The following is a 27,776-nucleotide window of genomic DNA, read 5'->3' as shown; positions in this document are numbered from 1 at the left end:
CTTAAAAGTATCCTCAACAACTCACCTCAGTATCATAGACAGGTGAGCTGCACTGACTCACCGACTTGTATCGGGCTTCTTTCACAAAGTTTTACAGCCTCGTCCACAGAAAATCGATGTGGACGCTCACTGAGAGCCAACGCTCACCACAGAGGAACGGTGGCTACAGCTGTTTGTCCTGCTAGGATTACACACTGCAATCTGCAGATCTACTGACATCCTGCAATGAGACTGTACACATTGTAAGTAAGCGTTTGTGCAGCGTGCTTAGCCTGCAGTACACTTTCATTTCAGAGCCTTGTTTGTGTGCGCCATGTCTGCAGAGGAAAGGGAGAGGCCAAAATAGGTGCTGATATTTACAACCAGATGTCATTATCATTACTCGTGTTGTGTTTCTACATTTTGTTACAATTTAAAAACACAGTATCGTACAAAAATCCCTGATACATATTTATGTGTAAGCTACAGCAGGCCTACCCACCGATTGTCCACGTTGGAGTACGAGTCGAGGACAGGAAGCCTGCGGTGGTGCACATGCTGAACATCTGCTCCATTTGTCTTTGCACAGCCCCTCCCAGATGTGAACAAGTATTACCGAGCAGCTTAGACCAACGCTGTATCATAACTGGTGTCACACTAAAATCTCGTTGTGGTCTTTCCTGTCATAACAATGTGAACGACCAGAATGAGCATTCTCTGTTCACTGAGTGGTAGCTGAAACGTGCTTGGCACTACTTTAAGGTAACCCATTAAAGTTTGCGTTTAAGCAGGAGGGGAAAGTGTGTCCTCTGTCAGGAGGCAGCTAACTGAACGTATGCTGTTTTTGTTCCAGGTACAAGCCCTTCTTTCCTTTCCAAGTGCAGCCTCTGCACGGTTCAGCCTGCGATTTGGATCTGTCAGTGCACGACAGCCGGCTGGTAGAAGGACGGCTCAAAGTCAGCCTCATTGAGTGCAGCAGGTGAGACACTTCATCTCTGTTTGTCGCTTGTCACACAGCAACTTTGATCTATAGTTGTATAACTGGGTCCCTGTACAAAAGTACATTAAAATACTAACCATGAAATGAATCACAACAGAACTTAAATACATGTTGGTAACTTTTCAACGTGGCCATTCTTGTCATGTTAGTAACACCGGCGTGCATTAAAATCTTTAGCTGATTTTATGATTTTGATTATTAAAAAGGGGAGCAGGCTGGAGCCTGAGTTTGAGTCCACCACCAGGCCGGGGTGTTCTCCCTATGTTTGCGTGGGCTTCCTCCCACAGTCTAAAGACGTGCACGTCGTGGGGTTAATAGTTGTCTGCGAGAGCCTTAATACAACACCACAGGTGTGGATCAGGTCATGTCGGACAGTTATTCTGTCTAAAGACTGTGCCAGCCCACATGTGAGTGTTCTCTTACTGGCTGCACTCAGTCCTGACTGTAGGTTATCACAGTAAATGGTAAATGGCCTGTATTTGTATAGCGCTTTACATATCCACACATTCACACACTGGTGATGGCAGCTACATTGTAGCCACAGCCACCCTGGGGCGCACTGACAGAGGCGAGGCTGCCGGACACTGGCGCCACCGGGCCCTCTGGCCACCACCAGTAGGCAACGGGTGAAGTGTCTTGCCCAAGGACACAACGACCGAGACTGTCCAAGCTGGGGCTCGAACTGGCAACCTTCCGATTACAAGGCGAACGCCCGACTCTTGAGCCACGATCGCCCCCACAGTAGAGTGTGTACTGTAGCTGGTGCTGAATAGCATCTTCTCTGTTACAGTGGCAGCTGCCTTCGCATCTTCAGACTCTTTAACAATGGCAGCATGGTGGTGCAGTTGCCTCCTGGGTTTGAATCCACCATTTTTTGGGACTCTGTGGGGAGTCTGCATGACCTCCATGGGATTCTTCCCGGGGGTTCTCCGGCATCCTCCCACCATACAAAGACATGCCCTTAGTGCGGTTAGATTAAATGGTTGTTTCTGTGACAGTCTGTTAGGCCTGCCACAAACAATTATTTTGATAGTCGACTAGTCACTGATTATTTTTGCGATTAGTCGACTAATCAGATCATCATCCATTGGACGTAAAACTACAGCAGCATCGGCTCTTATATAACTATCATTAGCTTACAGCTTTAAGTGTTTAAGGTCTGTGCTAACTAACAATAAGACAAGATGATAGTTTATTAAAGTTTAATGAAATTTGCAGATTGTTTCGGTGAAGTTTAATAAACTCCTTGCTATCTAAAATATAACAGGACACCGGAGTAAATTCTGGGAGCATCTCACACTTCTGATGATCAGCTGTCTGCTTGACTTTATTCAGCTGTGTAAACTAATTTAATCTCAGCAACCGATACTCAGGAAAAATAAATACTAAAAAAAGCCAAACAAACATTAAGTATCTGTGACTCATTATCTGTTACAGAGCGAAAGAGCGGGGGTTTGAAAACATTGCGGGGTCCGGTGTCTCACGCTCTTGTGAGCTAGCCCCAGCTAACGAGCAGTGGTACAAGTCTCCGAAAACGTCGGAGCGCTTGAAAATATGTGGTGTCTTGATAAACTGAGCAGATATTTGAGGTTTACACAGCTACATTCTCGCCTGAAAATATGTTAAACGTTTATTTTGTGACCCAGAAAGAATAATAAGAGTAATATTAAAACTAACTAGCTGGCGCCATTGTTGGAAACTAAGCTGGGCCGCGCTATGAATTCTGGGACACAGCTTCTTCTTCTTCGGGGTTTAACGGCAGCTGGCATCCTTGTACATGCAGTGCTGCCATCTTCTGTTTCAGTCCGTTATTACACTCTTAAATCCTGCTACTTATTCCTGCGTCTTTTGGGATCTTACAAAGCTTCAAACGAGGCGTCGACTATTAAATCAGTCGTCGACAATTTTGATAGTCGACTAATCGTGGCAGCCCTACAGTCTGGCGACCTATCCACGGCGTGACCCCATGGAAGTGGGAGAGAAGAGTTTTTTCCAGATGACCCTACTTGCTAAGGTCACGTAGTCAAAGAGCTACATAATGTTATGCTATCGAAATAAAAACGATAGATTTAATGCTATGTTGGCCCACACCCTGCCCACCATCACTGTGTGCACACTGGGAATGTGTTATTCCAAAGGGAACCACTACACCCGCTTGTTATGGTGTCACATTTTGCCTGTGTGTACTTTAGCTTGTACATTAGTCCATGATGTTGGACAGAGGAGTCTCCTTTCAGAGACAAACACGCCCTCCTCTGTCCAAGGTTGGCACGTGTATATTGGAGCTGTTAGCCTCGGCTGGCTCTGACGGACAGCTCTGTCCTTTGTTAGCTCGTGCCGTCGATGTATGTGTGTTTCTTTCATGCTTTGTGTTTCACAGGCCACCAAATGACTGGATCTTATTACTAAATCACATTTTAAATATGTAGTGTCGCTCCCTTTCTGTACTACAAAGTGCATCTGACTGAATATCATGTGGTTAATAAGCTGTCCAGTGGAGCTAAGCATCCACTGGTTTACCATTTGTGCGTCTGTTAAGTCCAGACTGGGTCTGCAGAGGGTCTTGGGGACTTGGTTTACTGGAACATAAGATGTGATTTTTCCGCATGCTGTGAAGCAGTCGTGTGTTTGTCTTTCTCTGCTTCAACTGTTTTATTTTGTTACAGACTTTAAAGACACAAAGATTTGTATAAACTTGGGATGTAACAGTTGCTTTACAGCCACAGAGTGATACTCCTCTGGGGTAGAGCAGGTACTGATGCAAAGGCTGGTGGTTCCACCCCCCAGTCTGCCTGCCAAACATTGCTGGGCACCATGTTAACCCCAGGTTGCTCTTAGTTAGTGAGTACTTAACAGCATAGAAGACAGTGACTGTGGCATGTTGCATGGAGCGCTTTGTGGGAGCGCTCCATGAGAGTGAGTCCATTTCCCATTCCCTCTGTCCTTTTCACAAAGAGGCTTACTGGCAAAGTGGGAGGAGCTGCTTGTAGAGTAGGAATGTTTACAGTTTACAGTCGGCGGTGAGAAGTCAGATGATGATGATGATGATGATGATGACCTGTGTGTTTGCTGGTTTTGCTAAAACACACGAGTGACTGGCTCTCAAACATAAAACCACGAAACAACCCTATTCCCACTGACATGCAGGTCTGAACCTGCAAGGAAACCACTGCTTTTTTAAATGTGTCTGATCTAAACCAGTCGAGTCACTGGTGTCCCAGAAGCCCCTGCAGCGGGGCCAGTCTGGCCCATTGGATGGCTTTGCATTGTGTCCAGGCAGTCCAATGGAGTGCTGGCTCAGGCGACACAGAGGATGTGTAAACGCTACACTCAGACATGTCGTGTTGTGTAGTTCCTTTACATATTTGGGCCAAACTCTGTCTTGTCCAGTATGGTGAGCTACAAACACTCAGGCCAATGGATAGATCTGACTTCACTGCTATCTCTGAATGTGTTTTTGTTGGGGCTCTTCAGACTGTTCATCCTGGGCTCCTATGACAGAGAAACCTACGTCCATTGCACCCTGGAGCTGAGCAGCCACCAGTGGAAGGAGAAGGCTCGCAGTTCCATCAAAAAGGTAAAGGAAGCTCGTTTCATAACTTTGTTCTCCATGTCTGTCAGACATCGATGTTATAATACAGGACGGTGGTATCAGTAATATATACAGTGGTCAAAGTAAGGACTGAACACAGGAGCAACTTTCTAAATATGCTGTTGATATAAAATTCTCACAGTAACAACCCACCCAGTCCACACATGAAACCACAGACGTGTAATACTGAGAAACGGCGCGGCGTCCTGTGCCTCCTCTTCACATCCCCACTTCTGATTGGTCCTGGTTATTCCCAATGACAGGACAGGTCGAGGTCATTTCTAACGCACAAAGTTACTCTGGATGGAATTTGGCCGTCTCTGGTGTCTTTCCATCAACGTTTCAGAAAATTCAACAGTGCCTCATCCGAGCCAGGAGAGGGCGCTGCTGCACAGCTCTACATGAGCACAGAGAGCAGGCTGTAACGAGGGCGTTTTGATGAACTGTGTTGCTGTGTTGGGCCCTTCAAAGATGAGACCCAGGTTTTTGCTCACATAAGTAGTTATATTTGCATTGGTACCAATCCAGTGTGATTGCTGAGGCCATCAGCTGAGTTTCAGAAGGACACTTTTCAATTAGACTGATGGGTAATGCACAGATTATTTAGCAGGTGCTGCTTATTGGACACCTTGTCATAGTGACAGTAATGCAGGCTCATTTTGATTCTGGCTGATGAGATTGTCCCATTGTTGACATTTTACACGGCAAAGAAAATGTTCAGGTCCCCGCGGCAAACCTTTTCTAATTGCTGCAATTTAGAGATATTACAGTTATCACATCCGGCTTGTTTGACTAATGAGCATTTTTAGAGGGAAATGTCAGACTTAATTTGTGGCTCTGGCTCCAGCCTGGTGCCCGTATACTTGCCACACACTCCTGGATGACATTTGCGATGCCTCAAAAGATGATTTCTATTGTGGTGAACAGTAATTGGCCTGTACTGTTTTCTCATGTGGTGTTTAATGACTTTGGGAGAGTTGCATTGTCGTCCAGCAGGGGGCATTAAAATCTCAGCACCAAGCGTTTCTTTTATTCAGCGTTTACACGACACGATCAGAGCATCAGGTTTGTGCCGCTGAAGTTCAGCTTTTATATTTGTCTCTCTGTGAAATCTCACACGTGTGTGTTCATGGTTATAAGTAACAGTAAAAAGACTTTTACTCCCCAAAGCTGGACTTAGATGGTCTGTACGGACTACACAGTGTGCCATTATTATAAGCTCGTCAGCGCCACAAACACAATCAACAGGTTGAATGTGTACGCTCGGATACGTGAAGACGAGGCCTAGCAAACAGAAATGTGCTCCACCTGTATCAGTGTCTGAATATCAGGGATTCAAAGACTCAACAAAGGAATGAAAACGGCTGTAAAGCTGCTCTGTAGAGGACAGTTAGATGCTGTGTTTTCCTGCTGCTGCCTTTAGGGGACGCCACAGCAGATCATCTGCTTCCGCCTCACACTAGCGCAGCATCCTGCCACACATTCATGTCTGCCTTCACTGTAGCCATGAATGTTCTGGGGTCTCCATCTATTGCTCCTGCCTGGCAGCTCCATCCAACACTCTTTGTCCAGTGTTTGTGTGCTGTCCCTCCATGAACGTGTGTTTATGGCTGCATGAGGCTGAACTTTGTCCTGCACTCGTTTTTCATCTGGTCCTTCCTGCTCGCACCAAATCAAAACCTTCCCGTCTTCAACTGTGCCGCCTCCAGCTCTGCCTCTCCCTACCATACATCATAGCAGGTCTCCATCTTGTAAACCTGCACATTCACTCTGCTATCCTTCTGTCACAGCTAGACCCCGTGCCCGTCGAGGCCGTGCCCGTCGAGGCCGTGCCCGTCGAGGCCGTGCCCGTCGAGGCCGTGCCCGTCGAGGCCGTGCCCGTCTCTACCTGCACTCACTACTTCACCTCTCTTGTTTTCTGCTTCAGGTGTTTGACTCGAGATATTTAAACTTGCTTACCTTCACCGCCTGTAGTTCACGTGCGTCCTGTTTCATACCTACATTCATCTTTTCTCCACAGCATGCCTCCTCTCCTGGCTCTCCTCCACCCGCTCTCTAAGCTCACTGCAGATCATGGTGTCGTCTGCAAACATCGTAGTCCACAGAGACTCCGGCGTGGCGCGTTCTGTCAGCCTGTCAATCACCACTGCAAACATAAGGGGCTCTGAGCAGACCCCTGTTGTAATGCCACCCCCCCCTCGAACCCATCTGCCACTCGTACCACACACCTCACTGTGTCGCTGCTCTCATGTTGTCAGTGCCTCTGTCTCCTTACCATATGCCTGTCCTGCACTAGCTTCAAATACCTCTGCTGTCCTTCGTCCTTATAACGGCCCTCACTTTAGTAACGCTCTGCGTATTCTCCACATTCAGACTGGTTGAGATGGGTTCCAGTCCCACCGTGACCCCGACCTGAATAAGGCTAACCGTGGATGGATGGATGAGGGAACACTGTAATTGTCATGATGCGATCGTTGTTTATAACGTTTAGAGCAATTTCACAGAAAGGTGGCACAAAGTGAAGGCGCTGTGTGACTCCAGCCTTGCTCAGTGGAAAGTGTAGATGCATGAACACACTCGACGAGCATCGCCACGAGCATCGCCACGAGCACAGGCCTCTCCAAGTGGACCCACTTCAAAGCACTCGTGTCCCCTTTTTGTTAATGAACACATACAAATGCAGATTCACGGTGGCATTTGAGCCTAATTTATCAGACGTCTCCAGTCTGCATGTCCCCAGCAGGACTCTGTAGTAAGGATTAAAGGCTATACCATCTGGAAAAGGTCAAACCGCCATCTTTCTCTCCCTTTCCCTCTGTTGATTGCCAGATATGACCGTTGCCTGTCCTGTGTTAATAGCTTTTTATGCCTCATTTTGCCCAGTGTGAGCTGCTGCGATTCACCGCACTGTGTGTCTGCTGTCACGTAGGGGGGCCTTCTCTATCCGGGCAGATCCCTGACAGTCTGTGTGACATGCTTATGTGATGCCATATCTGTTTCCTCGTCCATACAAACAATAGAAAGTGTCCATACGTGAACGAGACGTGCTGCGTTTTAATTAGATCTCTATTTATTCTGTCTCCTTTTCAGTTGCAGAATACGGTTTATTCACCGTTACGATAAACTGGTGCTGATAGCTTTGACATTTGGCTCGGTGCTTCTTAGTGTTTGCTTAATGATTCGTGTTAACCAGCTCTCTGTCCACACCTGAGCGTGTCTGACATGAGTATTTGGTACAAACTGAGACTTGCTGTGCAGACGTGGTGCTGCTGGGGGTGTTGTTCTGTTTATAACCTGCTGTCACTGATGGTTAGCTTCATGTCATAAGCTGCAGACGGCTATTTTTATATTTGCTGTAAGTGAATTGGATTTAATAGGACGCCAGGATTCACAGGTTTCTCAGCATGAACACATTCCTCATAAAATGGGTTTGAAATGTCTTCAGATCCCCTCGCAGCAGACGGGCTGGTTGGCGGTCTAACTGCTACGTTGTCTTTATCGTGAAATGTCGCGTTTTACGAACTGCCACTTATTGGTTATTCATCACTTAAACTAACAGCAGGGAGTGTTGGCATAGAGCTTATTACATGTAATAACTGTATAGTGTAGTATCACAAACGCACACATGTGCATGCGAAGCGTGTTCGTGCTAAAGGTGAAGGGGGATGGCAGTAGGCGGCTTCTGTCTGTTGGGCGTGTTTGTACATCTGGCCTGCTCACCGGCCTCAGCTGATGCTTGCTGACAGCTTGACCAAAGAGACATGCGATGTGTGTATGAACACACGTCAGGTGATCTACACGGTCGGCGGCTTTGTTGTGTGTGTGTGATGTTGGCCGAGCTTCCTGAATCTGAAGCAGAAACAGAAGTGAGTGCTGGCCAATGAGCCGCACGTGTGCAGGCAGCCCTGATCCAATGATTCCTCTGTAAACGAAGCGGCGAACGTGATCGAGTCACGCTTCATGTAAGAACTGTAGACACGGACCTTTATTGACCGCGTGGCTCATTATAAATGGACTGATTCTTAAATAGTGCTTTAATACAGCGTGCCTCATTCAGCCTTACATACATGAGCACTGCATAGTAGTATTAAGAAGAGGTTCGTGTGTGGATGATTAAAAACTCCTCCATGTTTTAGCAACAGCTTTAGCTTTAAAAATCAGACTTTCTGCCTAAAGTTCAGTCTGCAGGAGTCGGGTTAGTACTGGGACTGTTGCTGAAACGCATGCAGAATATTCAGTATTGTCGTACTGAAATGAACAATACTTACATCTGTATGCCATCATATATTGCTGCAAAGCAGCAATGTATATCATTGCGTGTATATCATTCAGCACGTTGCCTTCACAGATGCTTCGTTTCGCCACTAATGCAGCCGGTCCCAGCTCCCACATCTTGAAAACATTTGAGAGCCTTGTCTGCAGCTGTCACCTGCTCCTCAAGACACAATATCTGATCCTTCTCCACTCTCTGTTTTTCAGGCTTCTCACATTGCAGTCAATACTCACTGTGTGAATATTGACTGCGCACACACACACACACACACACACACACACACACACACACACACACACACACACACCTTTCTCACCTCCTGCACCATTAGAGTGGTTGTTTGATGTTCCAGTGTGGCTGTCTTTGTGTCTTTAATCTGCTGCAGACACCTGATGAAAGGTTGATGAGCAGTACACACACACACACACACACACACACACACACACACAGCCTACAGCAATGACTCATCTAGTACTTCACTTCCTGTTCAGCATTGTTTGTGGGGTACAAATGATACGTCTGTATCAGAACATAAGAATGCAGTAACACCTTTTCAAAGGGCGATGACTTTGTCGTTCTTAACAGGATTAAGATTCAAACGTTAAACTTCAGAAAAGTAGTAGAAGTCCTACACACACCTACTAGCCTGAGGTATATGATGAGGACCTGCCTGTGGTTTTGTATGTGCACTTTTTGCTACAGTAGTAATGACAGTGCAAAGAACTGATAACTAGTTCAGCTTTTTAAACTGACCTTTAAACACAAACACATTCATTTGTAAGTAAACGGAGTTCATGCAGAAGAGTTTAGTGCCAGTGAACATCAAGATCATGTGTTTGCCAGGATTGTGTCTCAGCCGCTGTGAGTGCACAACATTCACTAATAAACACAAGTCCATGTTTACCCTGCTGTTTAAGCTCCTCAGCAGGAGGCTGTGTGTGGGTGTGTGTGGTGTGGTGTTGTTGTGTGGTGGGTGTGTGTGGGTTGTGGGGGTGTGTGTGTGGTGGGTGGGTGGGTGGTGTTGGGCAAAGTGCTTCTATGACAGCTTCTAGTACCAGGTGCGGAAAGGACGAAAAGTTGGTCGTACCATTAGGCCACGATGAGTGTGTGTGTGGGTGTTCCTCGCAGTGTCACAAGAACGTTGGTCCGGAGGGTCTGCTCGGTGTGTCCCTCTGTTCAGCTGTTGTGCGACTTGTTGGTCCTCTTGTGCTGCTGTGATGATGAATTTAAACTGATCCTTTGGCTGGTTGATGTGCAGTAAACACATGTAAGTGCTCGTAGGATCCACTGCATGTGTCCCAGCTTGAGTATAACATTCTCCAAATGACTGTCAGGTTGTTCTGCACGTGCTGTCATGTGTCTCGCTCCGATGCAGGTCTTTAAATCTGGAAACCAGACAATGTAATGATATGTTTTCTCTTCTCAAAAATGCACAAAGGCCGGAGAAGAACCAAATTGTGTGCCGTGTCTAAATGCACAGCCATTAGATATTCAAAGGGCAGCTGAGGGAGCCGTCACATCTGTCACATCTGTCACACACAGGTGATGCATTCATCAACCATTTCCACATCTCAATTAAATGGCCAGTTCTAATTCCATTTGACAACGGCTGCATGTTGCAAAAGGCTGATTAAAGACATGAGAGATTGGTCTCACAAGCTGTTTGTTACTTATCGCTTTTCCACTGAAACATTTACCTTGCAAGAAACTCAATAGACCAGTCGATACGTGCATGACACAAAGAGCCGCAGCCATATTACAGACGTGTTGATATTACTCTTTACAATGATTTTGTTCTGATCCTGGAGGTCTTTCAATAGCAAAGAAATGAGCTGTTAGTGGTCATGACTCTTAAAACTGGCAGCCGTCACTACAGATAATTCATGTCCTAGCAGGTGTTTCTCACCACAAACACCAAATACAGAATTTGACATGTGATAAAGATGTTGTCTGAATGAATAGTTTGGTCTCCTTTTGGATCTGAAGCCTGTAAATTGATGACGTAGGAAAAAAGGATTTATCTGTTGGGACATTTTCCCTTCCTGCCATGTAATTGCATAAATGTCATAGATTTGGCTTTAAGTGGTTGGCTCACCGAGGAGAAACAGCAAGTGTTTAAAACGACACGGCCCAAATATCAGGACACGGCTGGTTTTACCTGTGCATATGTGCATCTGCAGGTTTCTGCAAAACCTGGTGACCATTAGTTTAGACCGCCGTGTAACCTATACCACACTTCATGTTGGTATAACTGCAAACCGTCCGGAGGGTTGATGTATGGAATCGACAAAGACATGTCAGCTGCTGTGACGTAGGCTAGTCTGTTTTTCCTCTGCTGTGTAAGTGTTATTTAGAGCGATGGTAAGTATATTTATGGTTTCTACTTCTTACCAAAAATGATATTATGTAGGGTGCATTTATGCAGCAGCCCCAGATAAAACTAACATATTTATTGTGCTCTTCCTCCCCAAATCACTGTTTGTGGCTTTAAGTAGCTGTTTTCAGAGGGCCGGCAGCGAGGGACACTAAGGATTGTTCCCTTTTTTTTGCTCGTGGACAGAAAGTGAGAAAATGTGCAAATGCAAAAACATGACCAGTAAATGTTACGTGGCCAGTCGGTCAGATTGGCCCTCGCAGATGCAAGGAGCAAAATGACATTTGAGCAGTCGTTTGAAGCAGACCGAGGAGAGCGGTTCAGTGGCAGCACCGAGCATCAGCGCTTAAAGGAAAGGAAGGACTGAAATGCCAGTTTGATAATGAGGGAAGTGGTGTCTTAATCCTTTCTGAGCCAGAGTAGGTTTGAATTTTGTTGTCATTTATTCAACTAGCATGATGTAGCAGTCTTGATAGATCATTATTTTTCAATGCCAGGACAAAGACTGTGCTACAAAAAGAAACTGCGTGGGCGACCACACCACTGTTTCTCTCCATACAAGTGCAAATTAGGCAAAACACCTTTTTGTTTCCCCCTGTCTCCATAACAACTGCTTTGTTCTTTAAGCTTTTGAAACTGGCTTCCTATGAAAAATACGGCAACTTGAAAATTCATATCGAGGCGCCCGGCACATGCATATCACTAAAGTTTACAGCGATCACATAAGACTGGAGAAAAATTAATATCTACCCAATACTCTGTCAACACCATATATGTGCAAAACAGCAGTTTGTTTAGGTTGTGGGGTTGGTTGATACGCTGAGTGGACTCAGTCAATCATGAGCGGATAAAAGAACCACCTTCAGCATAGAAGCTGAATCAGAATCAGGTGATACATTATTTTAACTCTGAATGCAGCTTTGTTTCCAATGCTGACCATGTGTGAGTTCAGTGTATTTAAGGATTGAAGATGAGACTTTATTGGGAAATGTGTGCGTTACCACAGCTCAGGCACAGCAGCAGAAGGATACAAACACTATAACATGTGCACAGTGGTAGCTGAGGTTCTGTGCACATGCACACCCAGTATGTGTTCTGCACAGAGGGTTGTGTAAATTTGCATAGCATACATATGTACGTGCACACACGCACAATTTCACATACACCATTAACCTCCTAAGACCTGAACTCGTCCACAGCAGCATTTTTATTTCTCTTTGATATTTGGGCTGATTGGGACCCGATGAATGTAAAAACAAAGAATTACCAGATTTTATTTATTTATTTTTTAAACCCGATTTTTGTTTCTAAGAAAAATGAGAGCCACATATGAGGATCTTTGTTTAAAATTTCAATAGACCAGTAGCAGGATAATGTCCTCGTAAGTGGATATCAGGCCCTTTGGTCTAAATAACCCAAAATGTGATGTCCACATATGTGGACGCCAGGTCCTAGGAGGTTAAACGAAATAGTCTCACTAAATGTACATACATACAAATGCTTTGAAAAACAATCCAGTTTCATCTAAGCACCTCTTGGTGCATCAGCTAACCCTTTAAAAAAGTCCCCACGGGTTCATGTAAGGCCCTTATCTTAGAGAGAGTATGTTCAGTCGTCCTTCGACTGTAACCTACCACTTGCCTGTGTGACTGTGTCTGAGAACACGTACTACAGAATATGCGTCACAGTTAAAAATCCTAATAGGTACCCACGTAAACACCTGAGCAGCTATTGGCCATGCAGCCTGGTCCTCAGCCCACTCCACCTTCGTCACCATCGGGGCTGCTAATTTGATGTGGCAGGGAATTGCTGCGTACTTGCCTCGCAGCGACTTGTACCCTATAACCATACACAAAACGATCTGACATGTGGTATTAGATTAAATTACCAAGCAGTGCACTGACAAGGAAAAGGATTTGCTCAACCCCCACATCTCCATCTCACACACACCCTCCCAGACATGCTGGAGACCAAAGAGACGTTCAGCTAGGCGACAGGAGGTGCTGCCTCAGTCTAACTTATCCATTATGTCTGCAACCAGCTGTTTCTTCTTCTAGATCCTTATAAATATCGTCCTTCACTTTAGTGTTTGCATGACTCCATTCAGGTTTTCTGTTTTATTTTGGATTGAATTTTCAGACTTCTTTGTATATTCAAAGTGGATCAGCAAATGATTTTTAGCTTTTGAGTATCCTTATGAATTTGCACAATATAAATGACACTTAATGCAGAGGTTAAATCTCAAAGAGAGTCTGACAGCCCAAAGCAGCAACTCCTTGTGGGAATTTCTTCAATAGTAAAGGTCTGTGGCAGTGCTGGCACTTTTTTCTTCATATTTGAAATAAAAAACAAACATTTTGATAATTCCCTTTCAAAATAAAATAGATATCTTGTTAAAGTGCATTCAGCAGAATTAAAAAGACCAATGAACCCTATCAGTGCACAAACCCACAGCAGTAACACACATGAATGCAACATTTACGGCTGCACGCTGAGAGCACAGCTTTGTACTTGTAATTAGGCATGGCTTCAGTTCATATGTTGATATCTAGGCTACAGTTACCCGGACATCATTAATGCGACAACTGACAGTTTTTGGGGGGTTTTGTTTTGTTTTGTTTTGGTTGGTTGTGTTTTGGTTGGTTGTGTTTTGGTTTGTTGTGTTTTGGTTTTTGGTTGGTTGTGTTTTGGTTGGTTTTGGCAATCCGAAGGCAGCGGTGAAGCGTGTTATCAGTCGGTGAGCAACGAGAGCTGCTTTTCATTGAGTGAAAAGTTCGATTCACATGTGCACGCTGACCCAAACACACTGAGGATGATGACGGCTACATTCTTAACGTTAAGACGCTGGTGTGTATTGACATCAGTCCAGAACTTTACTGGTCCGTTAGTGCGAAGATCCTGTGCCATGGCTACAAGTTCGAGAATGAACTTCCCCTCGTCAGTGGAAGGACCGCTTCCTTTGCTCTGACCGATAAGTCCCCTTCTGCTGAGGGGGTCATTCAGGTGTTTGAATGTGTCGCTCAGAAAGCCGACACTGGCCATGAAGCTGTTGTATGCGATTGAAGCGTGTTTCTGTTTTTTTTTGCCTGCTGTTGCAGAGGAAAGTTGCGATCTCCTCTTTGAGGTCACAGAAACGCTCCAGCCTTTGGACACCACCTGACATCATTGTGCAGTAGCAGGTCAGCAGACGTTTCTGAGAGCAGCATGCGGAATAAGTGGTGCTGGAGGCTCCGCCTTAACCAATCACGCTGCCTGTTTTGAGCTCCGTGCTTACTTACACAACGCCGTCTGATGCACAGTGCAGTGTAAGGTTATCAGCACCAACCACGGTGCTGCCAAACTGCTCACTTCACTGCCATGGGTGGAGCTCCATCCGTCACAAGCATACTTCATATCCAGACCTCTGTCCTCGAAAAAGCTGAAATTTTCTCAAACATTATCTCGCCAGTTGTGTGTCCCGCTAACGGCAGTAAGCCATGAAAAACACGACACAACTGTGCGTTATCAGTTGTGTCTGTGGACTCGTCTACTGCTACAGACTTTACATCAGTTTTCTTCAGGTTATCTATCAGCATTTCAAACACGTCTGACGCCACAGTTTTAACCCTGTGAATATTTGAACTGTCTTTAATAGCAGACGTCACGCTCACTTATATATCTTCATCATTTATCCCCTCATCCACCATGGCCAGCATGCAGCCTTTCACTGTTTCAGACTCTGACAAACGCTGGATCTTCTTCGCAAACACAGCGGGACGCGCTGTCTGAGCTGCACATGACCTCGCCGTGGTAGTGCACCTCTGGTTGCAGATGCAGGGAAACTCTTTTGCAGGAAGCTGTTTGTCACTGTGGTGCCTTTGTAACTTGTGATCTTTAGAAACCATCAGCATCGATCTGTGTGTAGTAGATGGTGCACTGTGGGTTGAATATTGCTAGGCTACTAGGTGTGTTGCGTCTGCACTATGCTGTTTCTGCCAGGGCCACAGGCAGACGTTGCTCCTGGGCCACCCTTTGAATGGGCTGCATGTAGGGGCTTTGCTTTGCATGAACCTTTGAAATGGACTGGTTCTTATATAACGCTTTCTACTGTCAAAGCGCTTTATACAACTCGTGCATCCACCCAATTGTACCCATTCACACAAGCACTTTATCTAAGGTGCTTCTATCTAACATTCACTCGCATTCACGCTCCGATGGACGCATCGGAGAGCAACATGGGGTTAGTATCTTTCCCAAGGATATTTGGCATGTAGACTGGAGGAGCCTGGGATCGAAGATGTGAGTAGGTGATCCGCTCTACCACCTGAGCTACGGCCTCCCTATATTTGAGGATATAGTTATTCTATAGTTTGGGCTCTCTAATTTTATCCATATAACATTTAGTGAGCTAAATATAAATACTTTTGTAGGGAAAAAGGAAATATCTAAGCATGGAAACCTACTCTCATAGCATGTTTTCATTTTACTCTTTTGTAATTTAAAATGTAGCCTTTTTTTAAAAATAAAACCAATTTATTTGTATGGACTCTTTGTTGCAGGAGGCCTATGATATACACCATTGTGTAATAGATGTCTTATCAAAGTGAGTGTTTTATTCATAGATCAAAGTAAGACTTGTCTGGGTTTCTGTCCTGCAGGTAAAGGAGACGACTTTAAAGCAGTGAAAGCTGCCATTTGAACATATTAACCTTTCATTTGTTCTCTGTGGCAGTGTAGATAAAAGAGGCAGGATTTGCTAGAATAGATGGTGAATTGCTCCATTTACATGTATCCAGCTGAGGGTTGTGATGTTCTTTGTTTGTCTTTCCTGCTCAGAGACGAGAAACCGGGAGCTACTTGTTGTCTTAGTCGATGTTAACAAGGTTAGTTTAGACACTGCTGCTCAGCCCTCAGAGCAACTACCTCTGCACAGCAATTAAACTCTGAGATTTACAGAAGATACCTTCTATCAGAAGTCAGAGGAGAAAGCATCCATATATTACTTTTTATTGAACTTTGTTCACCCTGTAATTGTCAAGAATTTTATTGAAATCAACAATTTACATGGATGGATGCTTCAAATTGTACTGAGAGCTAAGGTTACTTCAGCCCTTACACCAGCATCTCTGCCCTCAAGCGACAGGCTAATTGGCCCATTGATATTTGTAATGCATTGCTTGTTTTTAAGTAGAATTTTTGCGACTTAAGCAAGTGTTGTGTTCTGGTCCAGTGAGTGACTCGACCTGCCTGCTTCGATACTGAGCAGTGACTTACTGAGGGCGTCAATGTTTTCTCTTGAAAAGTAAAGACGACACAGAAACGATGACGGTGCGTCTGATGCAGTGACTCTGGCTTTCATTACTGCTCCTGTATGTTGTCAGGAAACTGGCCTGCAGACGATGACTGTGGTGTCTCCAGTCTGAGTTGCATTGTTAGGGTAGTACAGGGTTGTGTGGCTTGTACTCATTAAACGAATGAAGTAAATTTACCTGTGTGAAGTGTTTTCGGTTGGCTGTTGTATACCTGGAGCAGAGTGTTTGACCAATGCACCCAACTCTATATTTATAGAGCTGAAGTGTAACTGTGAGGCACGGTATGAAGAAGAAAAGAAAAAAAGCAAAGCAGAAATGAAGCATCGCCAAATATGTTTCCAAACCCAGCCAAACACTAGAACATATGATGAAGCATATCCTGCATTTGGCTTCACCTGCACAAGTGCCAAGGTAGGTCTCCCCGACAGAATTAGCTTCCCCTGCATCGGGAGCAGCGCTGGGCTCTCCAAACCACGGACCAACAGGATCCCACAGTCTTGATTTTTAGTTCACAAACAACTTCTTATAATGACTAACTACTCCTGACATTTTGGAGGTGTTAGCTCCCCATACAGTAAAGTTACTGTGGGATACAAATAATATCAGGCTGATCCTGACAGTTTGTTCTAGGGCTGGGCGATATATCGAGTTTTTAAAAATATCGATATATTTTTATACGAGATATAAGATGTGACAATATCCTTTATATCGATATAGTCTATGTTACGTTATAATTATAGTTGTGGAGCCGCAGGTTTGCCTCTCTTGCGTCCACTTTTGTCTTTACGCAACGTTACTCGGCCTCGCCTCTCCTTCACTGAACCTCCCTCCTCCCCCATCACTTCACCTGCAGGCAGCGACAAGATGGACACGGCTAATCTCCGTTAACGAGTTACTGCGCATCGCCCCGTGCGTGGGGCTGGACGGCGTCAACGTGTTAACGAGCTAACCGTGTTAACGAGCTGACCACGCTAACACCATCTGCACATCCTGGAATCCTTTCATTCTCTCAAAAGTTGACGGTGTGCCTTTTGTATGATTTTGCACTGGTTGTGTTTGATGACCGCGAACCGATTTAATGTGGAACACGGCGCTCAGCAATCTGTCAAAAATGTTGTAGTACAACTTTGCTAAGCTACGGAGCTACACCGCTCGATGGATTGTCAGAGCATTACGGCTACTAGTGATGGGTCGGTCGCGAACGAAACGGCTCTTAGAGCCGGATCTTTGACGTGAACGACGCGAGCCGGCTCCTTATCGCGAGCTGTGGGTTTTTTGTTTTTTCTTTCTCTCACCCTCTCTCTCCACTTTTTCCCGCTTCACTCCGCACGCGAGCCGTGTGCTTTACGCTGGGCAGAGGGGGGAGGGGCGTTAGTTACACTCAGTAGCACAGGAACAGAGCGGGAGGGGGAGGGAGAGAAAGAGAGCCAGGGACAACAACGTCACATTAGAAAGGTATAGTAATCATCCACAACTATTTTCAGTTGCAGATGACAAATGATTCAGAAAGTTTATTCATGCAGGTCCATATGACAGAGAATGTGCATCTTCTTTTTGTTTTCATATTATAATTTATATTTAATTGTGTTGTTTGCAGTGTTTTGTGTTGTTTCACTTTAAATTTGTTTAAAAGGAAAAAGCTGAAAATTTAAATAGTTAAAAGTTGAAATGTGAATAGTTGTTTTTTGTATTATATGATTTATTTATTACATTTTATGTGGAGTGAATAAATAAAATTTACGGTGGCCCCTACAGACAAAGCACGTACAAACTCCGAAGCACATAAAAACTCCAAAACACATACAAAACACAACAGAAGTGCTCCAGGATGCTAGGGGGCAGTGTTGAGCTTTTGTTACCTAGTGGCTACACAAGCCAGGAAGTACCAACGACCGGATTTTGTGTGTGGTAGTAACAGGTAAATGATTTTTTTATTTTTTTATTTTTATTTGACTATATATGAAAGCTTGTGTATAAATACACAAACAATATACATATGCTTTCATGCTTTCAATTGTGTAATTTAAGAGATCTAGGCAGCTCTGTTTTGGAAGTTCAGAGCTACCTTCATCACTTATGCTAGAAATGCTAGAAATGTGTTTTGGAGTTTGTACGTGTTTTGTCTCTAGGGGCCACCGCATATATTTATATATAAACATATATAAATAAACCACTTTTTTTTTTTTTTTTTTTTTTTTTACATTAGTAATTCCTTTTGTGCATAATTTTATATTATTGTTAATAATAAATTAATTAAAGCAACAAAACAACCTGAAGAGCCGGTTCAGAGCCGAAAGAGCCGGTTCTCTAAAAAGAGCCGGAAATCCCATCACTAACGGCTACCGAGGAGCCTCGCGGAGTGATACGTACTGTGCTTCACGTAATATTAGCGTATTGTGTGTGTATAAGGACCATAAATGGCACCTGTTCAGAGACGTGGTTACGAAGTGGATTTCAAACTCCAGGCTGTCAGTCACGCAGTAGAAGCTGAATTACGTAGAGTAGAAGCTTATTACGCACAGCGTCTTTGTTTACATTTTGACTGCACAGTTGTGAGCTTTTTGTTATGCACAAAAACAACATAGTTTTCTTTTATTTATGGAGCATTATTATTTAATAAATGCTCATAATTTATTTTTGAGTAGTTTTTTTCATGTACATCTATGCTGTATGTTAATAAAACAGCTTTGACTAAGAACTCTCTTTTTGTTCTTACTTTATGGCTTTAAAAAAATATCAAGATATATATCGTATATCTCAGCTAAAAAATACTGAGAATTTTGGGTCATATCGCCCAGCCCTAGTTTGTTCCCCCGGTTCAAATCAGGGACGGGCAGGGAGCAGGCAAAGATTTTCTTGTAAAACAAAGGGGGCCTAGCAAAAAAACCACTGGTGTAATATGAAACAACAGACGTTTTAATATCCCCATCTGAAATATTTTATCATATCACTCAGGTCTAGTCCACATCTGGGTAATTCTAAGAGACAGTTAAAAAGGCTTTGGGCTGGATATTTGAGCATGTTGACACTGCGTCTGTAACTGGCAGGTGTCTGCTGGGCTTCAGCTCTGCTGATTTGAGCTCTTGACTGTGTGTTTTTATTATGCATCAGGTTCATAGAGCAGTCAGGTCCCCCTAAGATGTCCCAACTTAGCATGTAAGTTGGGACATCGTACACTGATGGACACAGCAACGTGCCTTAGATGTTGTGTGGGAATATCTATGCCAAATATGGACTAGAGCAGGGGTGGCAACTCCAGGCCTGAAGGGCCGGTGTCCTGCAGGTTTTAGATCTCACCCTGGGTCACGACACCTAAATAAAATGATTAGTTCATTACCAGGCGTCTGGAGAACTTCAGGACATGTTGAGGTGATTTAGCCATTCAAATCAGCTGTGTTGGATCAAGGACACATCTAAAACCTGCAGGACTCCGGCCCTCGAGGCCTGGAGTTGGACGCCCCTGGGCTAGAGGTTCCCAAGTTTGACTTCCATGTGAACCATGTTTATAAGACCATGAATCCTTCACATTTTAAATGTGGCTGACTTTGCAGTAAACTTACTCTTATGTTCATATATTCAATTTCTCCTTCTACACTTGGTCACTGTATTTAAATACAAACTAATAGAACAGGTTTAGGAGGGTTTTGTTTTTTAAACAAATGAAACTGCAGATTTATGTCTTGAAAACAAGCTAATATTAGCACTGGGCCTTTGTGCTGCCATATAATTGGGCGCATATGAGTGACTGTGACTGCGCATATATTGGGGTGTGTGTGTGTGTGTGTGTGTGTGTGTGTGTGTGTGTCTATTTGCACTTGAGCAGGATGGACTTGTGTTCTCCTCTGCAAATCTATTGTAGGCATTGGTACAGCAGCTGTATACACACAGCTACAAGGCTGCTCCTCATCACCTACTCTCACCTTTCAGAACCTGAAGTCCTGCCCCCTCCCCGCCATATGCCAGTGTATCATGCAGCAGATAATAAATAAAACAGTCAGCCACTGTGTTTGCAGAGTTGTTAGTTAATACCTTAGTGATATATAAATGTTGTCTAAATTAAGTGAAATTATTTTATCATTCATAGACGCACATTACAACTACCATAGTCACTACCAGTCAAACTTTATTCAACTCATTCTTCTTGCTTCCTCCACTTCTGTACCATTGATTCATTAATGCTGTATTCTATCACAGCTGCTCTATTCCCATGTTGTTGCAGTATATTAATGACTAACCTCGTATTGTTCGACAGCGCACAGTGTGCTTTGAGGTAGGAGCCTTGTGTTCTGAGGGCCTCTGGATGTCTGGAGTCTTGATCTCCTCCATACCTGCTTCATGCCCTGGAGGATGGGGCTGTGGCCCCCCCCACACCCTCTAGCAGATCATTACATGAAGGAACCTTTTAAAAACAAGCGCGTCCATGCTCACAGCTGTACACACGGGTGCTCACACACACAAACTACACCCTTTTTGGCTCCTACCTCAAAGCACAACCAGAATTCATACATAAGGAGCACTGTCAATTTTCGAGAAAATTAAAGGATTTTAAGTGCGCCTTATAGTGTGGAAAATACGGAAGACTTTAGGCATAATTGACCTGCCAAACCACAATCAGTAACCATTTCAGTTCTGATGTCTCTGCAGTGTCCATTTCACCCATCAGCCTATCAACAAATGAGATTCACAGCGGCTGATATTTGTGTTTTTCCAATCCATTTCTGCATTTGTATCTACAGACCAGTTTTATAACTTTGCACAGCTGGTAATGTGTTTATTAAAACACACTCTTCATAAGAGTGTAGAAAACCAAAAGTAAACAAGCCTGTATTCATATAAACATCAGTCGTTGAATCGTTTTGTAATTCTCATTAGCATGAGCATGACAGTTGCACACTTAGTGCATTTTTGATCATGTGTTATGCAGTAGGTGCCTGTAGGATGTGCTGGGTTAACGTCTTCATTTTGGCCTGCAGCAACCTGTTGACTCTGCAGTGTTATAGTCTTCAACATGGCCAGATCAGATTAAATCTTGAGACACACACTCAATCTTTTTTTAATCATTTCAGAGAACATTACATTAACTTACCTTCATTTCCTGGAGACCAGATCGTGTCCACTACTTACCCTTCTCCACGATTCACTTCGCCGGGAACCTCTTTTTCTCCCCAAATGGAACTCTATTGTACCCAACATATCAGTAATACAACTACACACACAGGAAGCAAGTGGTGACGCTGTTTGTGAGGCAGACGAGAAAGGAAACCAGTGAGCCCATTAATGGCAGCAGAGCACAATGAAGACTCTCACACTGAGCTGAATTATTCCCAGCCCCATGCATGACTGGAGTCCTGCTCCAGATTTTATCAATGTGCGACACAATGGTGCAGGCAAATACGCACACACTCACAGCTACACGCTGTCGCTCTTTATTCTGTTTAAACACACTGTATGTTGTAGATCATTTAGAAACACCAGTTAGTGTAGCTGAGGGGAAGCAGAGTACTTGGAGGACACCCACCCAGGCAGGGGGCCATGCTGACTCCTGCAGTACGGTCTGCTGGTTGGTGCTGGGAAGCATCAGTGCTGACTCTGCTTCCCGCAGTTGTGTGATGAATGAAAATGGAGAGGTTTAAAATGTCAAACTTACTTATCCCGTATAATGAGACATTTTAAAATAAGTAAGAAACATTTGAGATAAAAGAGAATGGATCAGTTTTTATAAACAGTATATAATGTGATGTTTGACTTCATGTGCACCTTAACCACCTGTGCAGACTATATAGATCAGATGCTTATTCATGGACAGCACCAACTCACTCACTGCCTTCCAGCAGAACTGTAACAAATCCACAGCAGGGAAATTACAGTCGTTTGTCTCAGTCTGCTCACATCGTGTCAGCCCCCCTTTATTGTTCTCTGTAAACCAGACATGGGTCTCTTCATGTGTTTTCCACCTGTTCTTTCTACCTGGAACATCCAGTTAGGTCACAAAATATCAGCTTTTTCTACCATCGGTTCTGTACATTACCACAATCAAGTTTCAATAAAACAACTAGGGTGCAGTTGAAGTGCAGACTTTCAGCTTTAATTTAGTGGGTTGAACAAAAAGATTGATTCAAAATGAATGAAGAAGAAACACCCAGTGCATCATGGGAATCCCCCAGCAGCCTAAGCTTCAGAGATCCAGCCCTAACTATATGCTGTAGCAAAAAGGAAAGTTTTAAACCTGATCTTAAAACACGCGGGGGCACCTGCTGTGCTCAACAGTGCTCGGTTTAGGTGCCCATCAGGTCTCAAAGATGGGGTCGGATTATTCAAGACGCTGTTTGTGACCGTTTCAAACACAGTAACCTGCTAACTCGGACTCATTGGAAGGAGCTTCAAAAAACAAACTAATTCATTTTTGCAATATTTTTTATTTCTCAGACCTAATTATTTACACTTTCTTCCAAAACAGCGTATGATTAGATTAAACCTCTCTCACACTGCATTACTATACAAAGTTAAAGGATCATACATTTGTAAACGTTTGTGACTTTTAACCACTAGTCGGTCGTAGTCTTAATTGTGCTTTTTTTTTCTTCTTTCTCTCTTGCATCAGACGGAGATTATCAAGGGGACATGTGGCAGTGTGGGGATGACGTTCAGGCACGTCACTGCCAGTGAGGGCGATGCAGTGCATGTTTGCATCGAGACAGTTTTGCCCAACTCCCCAGCAGCTTTGGCAGAGCTGCAAAAGGGTGATCGTCTCATTGAAATTGGAGGTCCGAGGTGTTTGTGTAACTTTCTAACATGAAACGTTCGTTTCTTTGCACTTCTAATTTGAAACTTGCATGATCTCATTCTTCTTTTCTCGTTAACAGGTGTTAAAGTGACGTCCTCGGTTCAGGTACCAAAACTGTTAAAGCAGGCCGGAGAAAAGGTGTTGGTACTTTACGAGAGACCAGTACGTCATCAGACTCCCTCTTTGGGAAACCCGGCAGCTCTGCAGGAAGGACTTGAAGAAATTGGTTTCATGTCCCAGCAAGCAGGTTATGAGGAAGAGCCAGCCCCCATCAGCACCCTTTCTGACCTGTCTGACAGCAAAGACGTAGACTCTGAGTTTGAAGAGTTGATTGTGGAATCCAAGTCTAGCGGTGGCACTGCTGGGCAAAATAGCAGTGCCACAATTATCAGTGAGACCAAGGAGGATTTCTTACTTACAGTAAACCAAAGCCCCAAAAGGACTGTAGCCAACCTGGCTTCTAAGCCTCTTGGTACTATATCACCCATCCTCAACCGCAAGTTAAACCTGGTGGGTCTCCAGTCACCACTAAAGCCCCAGCCCAAAGAATCACCAAAGCCCTCCCCACAAAAGACCAGTAGTGATCCAGGGGAGGTTCTGCAACGCCCTACTGTCCCTCCCCCACCTCCCCCTTCCCGCCCTCCAGTTCCACCACGACCGCAGATAAGGTTGACGTCGGCATCCTCCGAGACGAGCCTTTTGGAAAGTGTGGATTCTGCAGCTGCTAATGTCACCGCTGCTCCTTCCATTACTAAGACGACCAGTGCTTCAGAAAAGTCTCCAGAGAAGGTTCAGCGCGCTGGACCCGGTGAGGACAAGTCTGCCACCGAGAAGGCATGCGTCAAACAAACGGAGGCGAAACAGTCCAGCAAGGCAACGGACACGAGTGAGGAGGTACTTCCATCAACTGTGACCAGCAGCAGCAAGGCCGATCAAGCAAAGGACAAAGCATCGGAGAGCTCCTCCAGTACACGGGACAGTGTAGAGGACCACTCCCTGTGGGAATCCACAGAAACCATGTTTCGTAACCAAACGGCACACTGGTCCAAGGCGTCTGTGGTGTTTGAGGTAGAGAGCAACCATAAATACCTTAATGTGGCCCTGTGGTGCAAAGATCCCTTTAAACTGGGCAGTCTGATATGCCTGGGTCATGTGAGCCTCCAGTTGGAGCACATAGCTCTGGAATGTATGGCCACATCTTCAGGAGAGTACCAGAGCACCTTCAGGTTGGGGGCTCCAGAGCCCAGAGCTAACGTCAGTCGCACTGCATTACGCAGTCTCAGCACCCACAAAGGTTTCAATGAGAAGCTGTGTTATGGAGATGTTACTTTAAACTTCTGTTACTTAGCTGAGGGGGAGCTGGACTATCCAGTTGGGCTGGTGGAAAGAGAAACAGAGGGCAGTGTTCAGGAGGAGGAGCTGAGGGAGAGGGAGCCCGTCCCTGCAGCGCCACGCGAGGACTTGACCTACAGCGCTCTGCAGTTGCAGGAGGTCCGTCATAACTTCCAGGACACACAGTTCCAGAACCCCACCTGGTGTGAGTACTGCAAGAAAAAGGTTTGGACCAAGGCAGCCTCTCAGTGCATGGTCTGCGCCTATGTTTGCCACAAAAAGTGCCAGGAGAAGTGCCTCACTGAAAATCCTTTTTGTGTGGCCACAGCCGAACGCCGTGGAGCTGACCTCGAAGCCAAATCCACCATAAACCGCGCCACCACGGGTCTAACTCGCCACATTATCAACACCAGCTCCCGTCTGCTTAACCTTCGCCAGGTGCCCAAGGCTCGGTTTACCGAACAGGTAGCCGACGTGGTGCCGGGAGCGGTGGAGCCCTCGCCTAAACATACCCCCAACACATCTGACAATGAAAGCAGCGATACTGAAACGTACACTAGTGGTGCCAGCCCCTCAAAGCAGCCAGCTGGAAGCGGTGGGAGCAGTAAACTGGTACGTAAGGAGGGCGGGCTGGACGACAGTGTGTTCATAGCTGTGAAGGAGATAGGTCGCGACCTTTACCGGGGGCTGCCCACAGACGAGCGCTCCCAGAAGTTGGAGTTGATGCTGGACAAACTGCAACAGGAAATTGACCAGGAGCTGGAGCACAATAACACCCTTCTGCTAGAGGAGAGGGAAGCCACAGATGCACGCCGCAAGGCCCTTATCAGCACTGCCCTGGCCAAGTCAGGGGAGAGACTCCAGGCCCTCACCCTGCTCATGATTCACTACCGCGCAGGGATCGAGGACTTGGAGTCGGTGGAAAGCACTTCTCCTTCAGAGCAGCGAGGCTTTAAGGGCAAAGAAGAAGGTCTGGAGGAAGAGGCGCTCCTGGGGACAGAGGTCTACGACAGCGACATGTGCAGCCCCGTAGATGTGCCGCTGCTGGACGACATTACCGAAGAGCAGATCTGTGTGGAGGCTCTGCACTAAAATAAGACTGCATTTAAAATACGGGGATGTGGGCGTCGAGCGTCACCTGTAATTTGTGTTTGTTTCCTTTTTCATGTCAAAATGAAAATAGTTTCAAGGCCGTTCCTTACAAGGACCGTACGGTAAAGCCGCTATTGATCTACTGATTTCCATGCGTGAGGTTTTTAAAGGGAAGAATGAAAGTTGCACGTGAGTTATCGAACGCCAGCTACACGTTGATCCCTTTGGTTTCCTGCGACCTGAGAATGTCACTGTATGCATTTAATGCAGGTTGCTGTCTTACCTTTATTTTGGAGAACAATTATGAAACATGAAGAGCAACGAGGGTTTGTATTTTGTTGGCTGAAGGATCCTGCGAGCAGTCCTGATTTTTCTTTTGTAAAATGTTTGAATGAGTTATCACAGCGATCGTTGGGGTTTCACTTCTGCACATGTGTCGTTTATATATTGTTTTCCTCAGTGTTTTGATTGGTTGGTCTGTATTCAGACAATCTGTTGTTTTTATTTTATTGTTCTTTAAATGTCCCTGGGTGCAAGATGATCCCATCGAGTTATGAATATTTCTGTAAATGTTATATTTCGTTGAACATTCCTCCGGTGTGTACAGCGGTTCTGTGGCACGTTGTTGGTAAGTGTGAGAGAGACATGATCTCTGAATGTGAGCCGGGAGCCTGTGTGATGTTGAAACCGCTTTAGCACCTGTGTTTTCAATCCACACCTGGTTTAATCCTGATTGTTTGCCTTTAAGTTGTTTCCAAACGAATGTCTGTTCTTTTCCACGTGTCTGTACACAGCTGTTTGGCACCACCCTCCCTCCCTCCGTCCTTTAAAATGCTGAGCATTAAGTCTGTTTGACTGTGTCAAAAAACAGCTATAGCTCCCAAAGGGCCATGATCTTCATTCACTGTTTACAGCTGCTGAGAACAAGAAGACATCTGCGTGTTGGGGAAATCTGCCCTTAACCCTGAACACAGTCCTTGTGACATGTCATGTGATGCTATAGAAGGAGATGTACTGTATGAAACGCTCGAATAGAAGAAGCCTTTTGTTGTTAAATAGACTTCATGTGTAAGTGCAGTGAATGAAGTACAAGAGCAGCAGGTGTAAAGGCAAACCTCTTCATTGCTGTGACTATGAGAATGTCTCATCTTTGCTGACAGCAGTTAGTCTCTGATGTTCACCTGTGACTCGCTCTGTGTCCTTGTGGCTTCTGGTTGAACGTCACTTTGTCAGTGGAGAGCAGGTGTGAATGGGTGAAGTCAGTGAAGCTGACCTATTCAAAAGCCACGAGTGAAGATCTGCATAGACGAGCCTACAATCCGCTCTTCACACTCCAGTGTTACCCACTGAAGATCCAACAAGATCAGAAATGTTCCCGTCTGCTGTGGTTAATCTGTTGCTTATGTGCTGTGGATATTGACACACTGGTTGCTATAGCTGTCTTTTGATCTTTGTGCAATATTTGTTTTATGAAGCGCTGCTGCTGCTTTTCTTCGTCCACTGAACTCATACTCACACGCTTCTGCCCCCACTCACAGCCCTCACCGTGGAAACTCCACAGTGAGTAAAAGCTCCGCCCACTGCTTTGAGCAGATTGAGATGGTGTGTTTTTTTTGTGTGTATGTATGACGGATGTTGTTTTTTGAGAAAGCCTCGTGTGATGAAGCTTTATTGTACATACGCTAAATAAACAAAATCACATGAACTCCCATTGGTTCATCGTGTTGTTGCTTCTCTGCTTGAGCGCTAAAAAACGCTCTTTACTACCAGTTTCATTCACACAGACGTTCAAAACGCTTTCTCTGTGCCCAAGTTATTTCGAACCAACACTTATTGATTAATGCGTCGGGAGAAACTCGGGGCTTATTTCAGTAACTTTGATGCAAGTCTTCACATGATGACCGGCACACCATCGTTCAGCCTTTGTAGTGAACTCAGCGTCACAAAAAGCTTTATTTTACTCTCAAGAAATTCCACTTGGAAGGCCAAAACCAAACGTTAGCTATGACACTACTAGCACGGAGTATTCAGATTGAATTTGGAAACGTAGTGGCGTAAA

At 44.9% G+C, this 27,776-nt stretch overlaps 1 protein-coding gene across 1 annotated transcript in view; it reads left to right on the top strand.

The window, feature by feature from the left end:
• pdzd8 (PDZ domain containing 8) overlaps positions 1-27,428 on the top strand; it is a 38,247-nt gene extending 10,819 nt beyond the window's left edge. The window contains exons 2-5 of the mRNA XM_040033864.1: positions 833-958; positions 4,454-4,556; positions 23,111-23,273; positions 23,373-27,428. Of these exons, the coding sequence (XP_039889798.1) occupies positions 833-958; positions 4,454-4,556; positions 23,111-23,273; positions 23,373-25,717 (2,737 nt within the window). The 3' untranslated portion in view covers positions 25,718-27,428. The remainder of the gene's footprint in view (positions 1-832; positions 959-4,453; positions 4,557-23,110; positions 23,274-23,372) is intronic.
• Positions 27,429-27,776: the final 348 nt, after the last annotated feature.

Source organism: Simochromis diagramma, unplaced genomic scaffold, assembly GCF_900408965.1.
Source record: "Simochromis diagramma unplaced genomic scaffold, fSimDia1.1 OVJJ01000176.1, whole genome shotgun sequence".
In the NCBI taxonomy this organism is placed as follows: domain Eukaryota; kingdom Metazoa; phylum Chordata; class Actinopteri; order Cichliformes; family Cichlidae; genus Simochromis; species Simochromis diagramma.
Note: the sequence above shows the minus strand (reverse complement) of the source record. Positions and strands in the feature narration are given on the sequence as shown.